This window comes from Synchiropus splendidus, chromosome 1 (assembly GCF_027744825.2).
Source record: "Synchiropus splendidus isolate RoL2022-P1 chromosome 1, RoL_Sspl_1.0, whole genome shotgun sequence".
In the NCBI taxonomy this organism is placed as follows: Eukaryota; Metazoa; Chordata; class Actinopteri; order Syngnathiformes; family Callionymidae; genus Synchiropus; species Synchiropus splendidus.
In genome coordinates, this window is record NC_071334.1 from 67,939,248 (window position 1) to 67,951,395 (window position 12,148).

General features: G+C 42.7%; 1 protein-coding gene across 12 annotated transcripts in view; it reads right to left on the reverse strand.

The window, feature by feature from the left end:
* Window positions 1–12,148, reverse strand: part of dmd (dystrophin) — a 230,881-nt gene that overhangs the window by 143,452 nt on the left and 75,281 nt on the right. For all 12 annotated transcript variants that reach the window (XM_053872553.1, XM_053872472.1, XM_053872455.1 and 9 more), the window contains exons 2-3: window positions 10,649–10,710; window positions 47–139 (exon numbers count right to left, since the gene is read on the reverse strand). In XM_053872553.1, the coding sequence (XP_053728528.1) occupies window positions 47–139; window positions 10,649–10,710 (155 nt within the window). The remainder of the gene's footprint in view (window positions 1–46; window positions 140–10,648; window positions 10,711–12,148) is intronic.

Here is a 12,148-nt window from a genome sequence, read left to right on the forward strand (position 1 = left end):
ATGACACTGCAGCATGCGTTTGAGACGCGTCTCTCCCTGGACTCACCAGGTCGTGACCCACTAGACCCTCCAACAGCTCCAGCAGCCGTCGTCCATCACACAGGTCTGAGAACAGATCCTCCACAGGTGGCTTTGCAGTCTGCAACACAGACACAAGGAGGGAAATCAATTAATAATGTGCCGTAAATATTGAAGAAGTACACGAGTGCTTTTCTGTTCCAGTCTACCGCCGCTCCAAAATGAAAAGTGAGCTGGAACCAAACCTCACATGATTAAAACAGAAGCAGGGAGCGACGTGAGATCAACTGAGTCCCATGTCGAGGTGGCGGGGTCATTACAATAGTGGGAGGAGATGTAGGGAGCAGAGAGACGCATCCTCCGGGTGGTCACAGACCATCCCTGGGTTAAATCTGAAGATAGCAGTTAACACCCAAGAGCTTGTGCTTCTCCGGGACTGACAAGACCGAGATTGCGAGCTGGCCACTTCACGTGGCAGAACGCTGCAGGCTCAATACATTCAAGACTATTTTTGGACCTTGACGGCAGCAAGTGCCAGAGATTAAGTTCAGCAAATCAGAGCACTATTTTTATATGAAGAACAGTGCGCTCCAAATTAAATAAATAAGAGACTAGAGAGACACAATAATGGCCAGTGAAGCTCAAGAGTCATGATATATCACCTGATATATTCAATGGCTTAATATTTGGAGTCAAGGTTCTTATATTCATGGTGCGAAACGCTGTGTTAATGCGACACATTTTGACCTCAGGCCCAGGTGCCGCCCACAGAAACACCTTTGCATAACTGCACTCATTAGCTTTGTTTCTATGGCTGCAATGGGAATGATGCGTTGAACCTGAAGACACTAAGAACCTCACTCAGCTTTATATGGTCAACCCTTACACAAGCGGGCGCTACAAGGGTTGCCATCATTGGCTCCATTAATATTTCAGCAAGGCACGATTTATATCAGAGCGTGGCGCTTTGGTCTCTTATGAAAAGAAATGTTCGTGGTGGGGCCATGATGAGGAGTCGTCGTACGATGAATCGTCCAGGACCTGAAGTGGCTCAGGACGAGGAGTAAACAATCTAACCAGAGCAGATTCACTCCACTTCTTACGTCGTGAGGAACAAACGACATCATGGATCAAGTCTGCCATATTACTGTCCTGGTTACACAAATCTCCTTTCCAAATGTAAATCATGGCTTGTCTCGTGCATCTGGAATGCACTGATAAAATGAGGCCCCACAACTGAAGGAAGGAACAAAAAAAAAAAACTTGGAAAAAATAACCACCACTATTGGGGAAAAAAAAATGTTTAGGCATTTGTCCCCAGAAAAAGGCCTTCGGTGTCTCCTTGCGCCATATATCTCTCCCCTCCACTCATATTTTACACTTACTATCTCTGGATTCCATCATGCCTTGCTGATAATCTGATTTCCCTCCATCTTTCCAGTCCATATTTTCTGCTTCACCCCGCTTTTGTCTTTCTTTGAGACTGCATTTCCATAAAATGTGGACTGATGTGGTGAAGGATAAGGGACCCGGCTGAAAAGGTAAAGGGCATTAAAATATGACCACAGTCAAGGTTGAGATCTTCAGAGATCTTCTGAGAAGCTCAGTCACTTGTTTTTAACACGATGATGGCGACCAACAAGTTCACACCTCCCATGAGCTTGGTGCTCGTGAGGTCGGTCTGCAGTTGCCATCATGCCAATTACGTCAACACCCTATTCTTCGCTATCATGGTCACTCATCACTCAGTTATCCATCATTGCACATTTTTAAGATGGCCGTCCATCCAGCCTTTATCCGTTTCCCCCAAAACATCCTGGGTCCGCCCCGTGACCTCCTCCTGACCTGAAACACTTCTCCAGGAAGACGCCTGGTTGACACACTCACCAGAGGTCCAAACCACCTCATCTGGCTCCTCTCCGTGTGGAGGAACCGCAGTTCTAGTTTGGGCCTCTCCCAGATGTCAGTGATCCTCACCCTATAGATAAGCCTGCAGAGAAACCTTGTTTCTCAAGTGGTGTGCTTTCAGTCATCACTCAGAGCTTGTGACCATAGGTTCGGGTCAGAACATTGTGTGGTAAATCGAGAGCCTTGCCATGGCTGTCTAGTCATAGCTTATTGTAAACACTCGCCAGCACAATACCATGAAGATTTCTGAGAAAAACAGAATGTTTTTCCTCAGTTGTCTTTTCTATTTGTTGCGCTGTGCGATATTTATCAACATTGTTGACTCATCTAATATCCTCCAGACGAAGGACAGTGTGTCTTCCATCCTTGTAAATACAGGGAGATAAGTGTCGTGAGGACACTGGTGGGCGTTAAATTATGGGTATTGGAATCATGAAAAGACCTGTGGCTGGGCACAATGTGAATCAATGTGGGGACGTTTACACGCGTCTCTTCCTGCCTCGTGGGGACTTGGCTTCGCAAAACACTCTTAACCTCAATTTGAGGATGCAGACTTCATAACGGAGTCATTATGATCGGGTTTAAGTTTGGTTCAGAGACCTGATCAAGGTTAGCGATTTGTTTTGGATGGTTAGCTTTAGGGTGAGAGGCTGGGGAAAGGGTTAGGACAATGACAAACCTCACAATGTCCCCATAAAGATAGCAATACAAACAACATGCGCACAATAATCTGTGTTTAAATGCCTGTGTACATCACACCTCCCTGAGTGCCCACCCAAATTTAAAAAACAATTTACTGGACCAAAGTTGTGACTTTCCTCTCTAACTTCACGCCTACATATCTTCTTACCGGGGAAAACGAAGAACCATCATACAGCACACCTAGATGCCAGCCAACCCATCTACCGGCCTACGTAAAAAACCTGACACCCAGCTCCCAAGGAACCAACAAGCTTACCAGATTAGCTACCCATTCCACCCGCCTACATAGTCTTAGGTGGACGGACGGACGAAAACATGAGACGCTGACGACCTCAAAATGGAGCCGACCATCGGGTCCCTCATCAGGAAGGCCCAGCAAAGAATGTTCTTTCTAAGGCAGCTACGGAAACTACGAGTGCCGACGAAGTGGCTGGTGGAGTTCTACACAGCCATCATCCAGTCCATCCTCACCTCCTCTATCACTATCTGGTACAACAGCGCCACCTCCAGGGACAAGAGCAAACTGCAGCGCATCGTACCTTCTGCTGAGAAGGTGATGGGTTGCAACCTGCCACCTCTTCAGGACCTGTATGCCTCCAGGACTCAGAGACGTGCAGGTCGGATCAGAGCCGACCCTTCTGACCCTGACAGATGACAGTGTTTGTCAACCATTTTTAAGCCACAGCACACTTCGTCCATTGAAAGCCCTACTGTGGTCCCTTAAAAGTCCTGTAGAAAATCCACTTTAATTTGTGAAAATATTTAGCTGCTGACAGAAGCTATTTTGGCACTTTATTTGCAGAAACAAAATGTATTTGGCTAAAAATGTCTCCAGAAAGGGGTGGGCTTTATGGCAAAAACACATCAGGATTTATTTATTTTAAATAACTGTATTAATTCTATCACAATCTCACAGTCTTGCAAGTCTCTGGTCAGTGTCAGACATAAAGGAAAAACAAAATGAAAGAGAATTTTAGGTCAAAAACTTTATTGTTTGGGCAATTTACAGAGAAATCTTTACATTATTTGCCTCAGCTTGCTTCATTACTACAATTATTCTTTCTCACCTCACATTTTGGAGCAGATATGTTTGGTTTTTAGCCAATGTTTTAACCACAGAGCAAACTTGATGGTTTACGAGTCTCAATGTCATCCTTGTGTCATGAAGGTGTGTGGTCAAGTTAGAGGCGCATCAGGTTTGAAAAAATCTCCGTTACTCATTTGACCAGCGATTTGTAGTGTACAGAAAGAATGTGACCTGAATCTATGTAAATATGGTTGGTGCTGATCTATTAATAATGAAACATGAAGTCTTAATCAAATCATTCCCATGACTAAAAAGGTATGACTGACAGAAGGTGCAAGTGTTTTTGAATGTAGATGGAGCCACTTGACAAGATGGAAACCGGCGTAAAAATAACATGATGATTTTTATTTTTTTTATTTTTTTGTCATTTTGACAGAATTCCCTGAAACAAAAAGCATTTCCATCTGAAATGAAGATAAAGGAACTCAGGAGAGGCCTTCATCTTCTTCTGTGTCCCAGCTGCACCATCCAGACAGACGAATACAGAGCCTCCGATCAATTCAAAGAAGAACACCGACTTAATGTTCGAGATTCATTTAAGAATGGTCCTGGAAGCCTCCCCACGAGGGGAAAAAGAGACAGCTTTTAAGTTTCTTCTTACCAAATTTAGCTCGACGGCAATGTGCTATCAGCAATTTCAGAGGCAAGAAGCAGTGAAATGTGTCTCTCTTAATTCGTATCTCGCAGCGCTGCCATCTATTTCAATGAGGCACAAGTGCTCCAAAATTAGAAATAGACACGCACGCACACTCCAGCTCACACGTTCCATTCATCATCTGCAGTGATTGTTTTCTCCCAGTTTAAGATATTCCTGATTCAGAATGGGTCGATGCAACGTTCAGGAGTGAAGCAGTACTTCATGTTTGTCCATGACAAATACATTATCAGGGCACGGGCCCATCTCTGCCTGACTTCTGAAGCACAGACTGTCCGGTCAGCAGGGTCATCAACAGGGTTCGTGAGCGGTGAAATAGTCTGCTGGACATGATGGGAGTGACATCATGTGCTTTATCTGAGTCCAATTCACTGGTGACAAATTAAAGGTGCACACAGACGTGGAGATTGACTGGACAGAGATGGAATCCTTCATCTTCACATTAAATACCGACGACTGCAGAGGACAGTGAGAAGACAGGCACTGCCGCTGTGTGCCAACAATGTCTTCAGACGATTTGAACAAAAGCAATATACGTAAAATGAAATGACGCACAATAAAAAAGGTTTATTTACACAAGAGCAGGGCCGATCTTGCTAGTAAATAAAGAGCTATCAATCCATATTTAATGCCCTCCGGCATCATTTTACTGCAGCAGCAACCCTCTTGAGCCATTTAGGGGGAAAAAAAAAAACTCTAACCTTCAGTAAAACTGAGAGAAACAATTAACAAATGGATATTTCTGCACTGACTGTTTACAGCACGAATCACTTGAACATATTGAAGACATTAAAATACGCTGAACAGTTTGGACTGAGGGCCAGTATGGGGTCCAATGAGGGCCAAAAAGAGCGAAAAATATTGAAATAAAAATGACGCCTAGACCCAACATAAGGTGAACACCACAGGATTATAGCAGGAGGGAATCTCCTCACAGGTGAAGGATAAAACAAAATATTTAAAGGGTAAGTCATACACAAATACAGCAATTAACGGACCAATAAATCTAATATTGCAGACCAATGTAAATGCTCGACTGAAATAATGACCTTTTCACTACCTACTGACACCAAGTCAGGAAGCTTAAATATGACTTTTGAATCAACCTACACCCTGGCTAAAACATAAACAAAGGGTGAGTTCTGACATTGTTGCTTCTCGCCGTCATTTATCATTGACATCTTCATTATATCTTTTTGAAAAACAAGGCACTGGCAGCAACTGTCAGGCCTCAGGATTCATGTACAGCATGGCTGCAGAATATTGAACATGACATAGGTTGAACACTCGTCCCTTGATCTCTGAACTTGCTGCCCCCGTTCTCAATGAAGCACTGCATCGTTTGGGAAGAACCGACTCACACTTTCACTGGCGCCATTCGAACATCCAGCTGCCAACGTTTCAGCATTTCGTCGCTGATATTGAAGCTGGAGAGCTTGTTTACAATGACAGCACATGGAACAGCCGACAGGACATTCCTCCTGTGACATCAAAGGCGCGTCTCAGATCTCACTTAGTGCAACACTCCACTGAATTAGCTGGTGTGTTAGACACTTACTTAGTGTTTGAATTTAACAGAACCAATTGAGTACACCACGTAAATTGATCATTTCATGATGAAGATTTTTGTGGCATTCCAGAATCTAGTCACAGACCCTACTAGGTCACAGTCCGCAATCGACCACCACCTGGATCCTCATACTTCATTTGGATTTACAGTTGATGTTCTACATATAAAGGGAAATGTACTTTACCCATCTGAGTCAGGGCCTTGTGTATAATATATTACATTAATGAATTCATGTCTGATGAAAATCCTCTCCACCTGACAGCTCTTCCTAATGCAGTGTCCTGTTCAGTCCTGACAAGGAATCCTGTCTGAGGGCAATTCCTCCCGCCAGCCAGGTGTCAGGCGTCATGATGAATATCTCATCAATTGTAGGTTTAATAAAAGTGGGATTATTGGAAACAAGAAGGGCGGCTGATGTTTTATTAAGATTGCTGGATGTTCTGTGGCAATTCTCATGGAATAAATTGCTGAAACAGGGCTCGACAGGGTCGAGACTGATCAGGTTATCATGGAGCGACTCGGATTTTCTCTTTAGTGTTGCATGACACGAGGCAGCGTCGGCTTGTTTTTATCAATTCTGAGGTTGAGAAAAGAGCAGCGCAGATGGATGAGTAAAGTGATCAGATTTTGAACCGTGTGAGGCAAATTGCACTTAAAATGTCATTCAGAAACAGTAAAATTGTGTCCTCTTATTTCATTAAATGAAAAAATAAAGGTAAAATAATTCAACAGTTTATTCGAATATGGCTGTCAGAGACCACCAAAATAAATGTTCCCACATCAATGTGTATTCAAGCAAATCCCTTAAGCAGGTTACTGCAACATATTGGTGGGTAATATTTGCATGGGTTTTGTTCTCCATTTAGAACGGCACTAGCAGTTCACATGTAAACCTGCAGCTGTTCTGATCTACAAGGTGTTTCTCTGTCCGGGAATTTCCAACGGAAAACTGGGTTACAAAACCTCTATGGTTGTTTTAAAACAGAAAATCGTCCATGGTTGTTTTATAAACAAATATATCGTCCTTTGCTTTGTTTGACTTCAACAGTATAAAGTGATAAAGATGATGAGAGAAACGTAATCGATGATGCAACTGTGCAACAAAAGGTTTATGATGATTCAGGCGAGGTAAATCGCTCCAACACAGCAACTCGCCTCTCCTCTGTGAAAGATAAATTGCCTCTTTTTATGGTTTGTTGAGAAGCAAATCAGACACCATTCTCCTCCCGTGTCCTCATTTTTTTTGCCCTTTCTTCTCACACTTGTTGTCACCCATCTGCTTTTAACAACCGCTACCTCTTCCCACTCGTGTCCCAATCTGAACTTTCATTTACGCTGCCGCTGCTTCGGTGCGAGACCCTGCACAAATGTGTGATCTGACTTTCTGCCTTCTTCATCCCTTCAGTCGGGGTGATCGTCACGCCTTCAGAAGTTTGGCCTCTCCCTGACCTCTTCTCATCGTATGTTTTCAGATCACTCACACGTGAAACAAACACACACACACCACTCCATCTGCCAATCACTCAACACACCTACAGATCCTTGCCATTGAAATTGGCCAAATAAGTGATCTGGCAGCCTGCAGCGGAGAGACAACACAAACAAACAGATGAGTAATTCAAATTAAATTTAAGACGAGTGATTCAGTCCTCTTGGGGAACAACTCAGTGAACGGAACAACAGGGCAGGCGTAGACAATCAAGAAGCAAGATGGCTGGCAGTTTATGAAAATCAAGTGCAGAAGTACACAACTCTTGTGTGCAACACCGCCCTGCCCTCAGGCTTCCCCTTTATCCCGTCTTTTCGGTGGCAAGGAACAATATGGTGAGGATAACCTGTGCCTGAGTGAGTCAGACAGTGTGTGTGTGTGTGTTGCATCTTGCTGCTGCAGGTGTTAAAAAACAGGATGAAGAACTGTTGATCTCTTTCAGAGAACAGATAGAGGAGATGAGTGAATATAAAGAAGCTCAGGGTCTCATTGTGTTTGTGTGCTCGGCAGTGAATTCATGGAAATCAGTCTACGGTTGTATAGCAGGCGGCCAGTGTTGAAAATGTCCCCTGCAGCCATCTTGAAACAGGTTAACCTCAAAGTCCTAGAGATAATATATGGAAATGACATTTTCTGACACCTCTTTTATTGGTGCGAAATGTTAGGATGCTATCATAAAACTTTGACATTATGTAAAACTGTGTCTGACTCCAGTGACCCCTCAGTATTAGTGGAGGAAACGGCTGTCTGACGACAGCGTTAACTTGACTGCTGCTGGTTTGTGTGGAGCGAAAACCTCAGCTTGAGCTGTGACTGTTTAAACTGAATGTCAGATCATCTCTTTATTTTCAGAATTTCAGTTCATCCCCTCATCTTCCCTTTCTCCTGTTCCAATTTGTGGGTGTCATTGTTTTTCCTTGATTTTTCACTATTTTGTTTGACCTTAAGTTGAATGGTTCTTGATATATTTACTTGACCTTTAGTAACTACAGACCAGTAGACATGTACCATTGACCATGATACAGTGTATATATATATATATATATATATATATATATATATATATATATATATATATTTTTTTTTTTTTTTTTTTTTTTTTTTGTCTCAAAACTGGGACCAAAAGTGGGATCGGGGCAAACGGATGAATAAAAAGCTACCTGAGCAGAAGGCAACAGCACGTGGATGTCATGAAAGTTAAATAAAGAAAGCGAGAGATAGAATGTGGAGAGCCTCATGGCTCGAATCTGGGACCCAAACTGTTCATATATACTCATGACATATACAACAACACTACGTTTATCAACAGTGGAAAGGATCAGAAAACATTCATTGAGAACACGTAAAAGGAAATGAAGAAAATTAGAAATTGTCTAGACACAAATTGACTCTCCCTAAATGTAGAAATTCATGGTCTTTTAAAATCCAAATGAGGACATTAGCTTGCCTTTGACAATTAATGGAAATAGATTAGATCGAGTATCAGAGGTGACATTTCTGGGTTTCAGTACAGAAGAGCAGCCTCACATAGAAACAGCACATAACCAAAGGAGAATGGAAATATACAGACAGCTGTATATAATGAACAAATGCAAACACTACTTGAATGAGAGAGTGCTGAGTACACTGTACTGTACTCTGATACTCCCACACTTATATGGAGTGGAGGTGTGGAGGAACACAAGCCCACTGCTACAGAAGGCTATAAGAATAGTCACAGAGCACACACCAATGAACTGTTCACTAAAGCAAGAGTGCTGAAGTGACCTGAGCTAATAGAGAGACAAACACTGCTGGTCATATTTGGAGCCAAAGAAGGACTGTGCCGGGATCCTTTCTGACTGACTGTTCTCATGATGAAGAGGAGCAGAGAAGAAGAGGGAACTTCTATCAAAAAATATGCTAGAACCACACAGAGACTGTGTGCACTGCAATAGTGGGAGTGAAAATGTGGGAGTCACTGACAAGGGAAATGAAAATCTAAACAACATGATGGTTTAAAAAAAAAAAGGTATGTGACACAGAAACTGCTAGATGACTCTGGTGAAGAGGCCATAAAGATTCAAGGTCACTGAAGCATAAACGCATTAAGGTCTAATAGAAAATAAATAACAATAATAATAATATACAGCTTCATACCTTCATTTATATGTGTTATACTTTGTTATGTTTCCAATATATTCACCTCATAAAAGAGACATTCCGGTATTTTAGTTTTTTAGGAATTGCAACAATGAACCCATAATTCACATATTTTTTATGGAGTTTCAAGCATTTTATCATATGGTCACTGTAGGAAAATGTTTGCCACCGGCAAAAAAAATCCAAAACAAAACAATTGAAGCAATCTGGGAACTATTCGTTGCATATCATGTTTGCCTTAAGAAATACAAACTAAAGTGAGAAGTAACAAAGGAAACCAAAGGGTATTCATTATTCTGCACCGTGGCCGAGCAAAGAGGAGATATTCAGAAAAAAGAATCATATGTCTTGGAATGAAGCCTTGGAAACAAATCTGACATCAGATTGAGCCAAAGTCACTCCAGCTCTTAAATAAATAAACAGTGTAGTTAAGTGACATGGTAAGTCAGCAACACAGTCTTCTTATTAGCCCTGAAGAAGAGCATCTTGGGATTTGTAGAGCGAAGGTTGGAGGCACCAAACCTTCTACAGCAAACCATACTATGGAAAACACAATCACAGTTTGGTTTCCGCTGCAATGTTGAGCGACTAACATAGAAATAAACACCCCAATATTTAAGCAGAACTTTGGATTGAAAGTCTGTAGTTTATTCTGTGCCTTTTTATTCAGTGGTGCCGAACAAAAAAAAAAGACATTTCAGATGAGCTAGAAATGAATCACATAACATAGCCAAAATTGGCTGCCAGGTTCAGAGGAAGTGTGGCAAAGAATTTCACTGCGGAATGGTGCTTTTAATACTGAAGGCACCACATACAGACTTCTGGGTCCGTTCAGAGGTGTAGTGCTGTCGACTGGCAAATTAAATTGCCAGTTCAGCAGACAATCCGCATCTTCCAAACTTTTCAAGCATTTGCAGGATCACACGTTCACTCGAACCCTGTGCCTCCAGTGAATAGACACATGGTTCTTCAAAAAAAAAAATGCTTCACACTTGCCTGCAATGAGGAGCTGCGATCACATATGATTCAAATGACTCACCGAAATGAAGCACAGGTCAGAGAAAGGGTGTGGCTTACCTTAGCCAGCTGTGAGTTTACCCATTTTGTGAAAGTCTTCTTCTGTACATCTTCTCTTTCATCTGCCAAAATACAAAGAAATAGTCGGTAAAAGAAATCACAGCACATGCACCAGTCCTGGCAACAGTTTCGATCTTTTGCAAAATCCAAGCAAGATGTTGACTGGAGTACCAGCACTAGAACTCCACACTCCTGCTGTGTAGAAGTTGCCTCATCTATGCTGAAATATAGCTGATATACAAAAGAGAAATACTTTTGGTTCATCTCTCATTCATCCAGATCAAACGGGTTTTTATCAAAGGAAGACAATCCCCTGAAAACACAGAGAAATATAACAGAAAAATATTCAAACTCATTCAGTTCTCAAATCAAAGTCAGTCAAATGGTATAGTGTTATCACTGGATGCAGGGACGGCTTTTGCCAATCTTTACACAGATTCAGGTTTGGGGATCATCTATGGCCTCAGTCAATAAATTCAGCCTCAGTTTGCATGCCCTTCCTTGCCTCTATTGCATGCCCTTCCTTGCCTCTATTGTTACTGGAAACGTAAATTTCCTGGAGGGAGTCATCCCAAAAGGATCAATAAAGTCAAGTCTAAGTCTAAGTCTAAGTCTAAGCAGGAAAAATAACTGCAACACACACGAGAATGCACACAACCATGTGTGCACGCTGCCATAACAACCCAAACTTTCCCACTGTGGGAAGAATAACGGCAGTCGAATCTAGTCTCATTCTGACAAAAACAACATTCAGTGTAGGGGGGCCCTAAAATGCTGAAGTACTGGGGAGAACCCTGTACATGATACTGAACCAGGGACACACACCGCGTGCAGACCAACATCAAAATGAAAGCAAGGTTAAGCAATACTCACTTCTGGAGTGAATTCATGAATAAACAACATCCAGGTTGGCCTATTGGCTGTGGGGGGCCCCTGGCCTGGCAGGCCCCTGCAGCTGGTTATACATGAATGCCCACACCGGCCATCAGAGAAAAGTGCAGTTGTACTGTAGAGCCCATTACACTGGTCTTATTTAAAGACCACACTTATTCCTCACTCCCATGGCCACTGTGAGTAAATATGTGGCTAAAACACAGCACACTGCAAGTGTTTGTTCTCGGGCTCCCCAGGGGCCTCTGCCCTCTGCTTCCTGAACACGCTCCACTCAGTGACACATATTCCAATGGAGACAACCAGGCGATAACTTCCAGTCATAACTCACCGCCACCTCTCTCATTTGGCTGGAAATAGGGCCGCGTCCCAATACAATGGATCATAAATTACACTCTCATTCTGAAAGTGAACATCAGGTTAAATAGTATACAGGCCCAGCCAGTCATACTCCAGTGTGCGCGCTGACACCGGCCAGGCGTTGACTAATGAAGCTGATAATGAAACTTCGCCCATAATTAAAAGGTGCTACGTCGCACAGCGCACTGTAGAGAGACGCTGCACACGCAACACTTCAGGTATACACACACCCAATTTGAGCTTCACTGA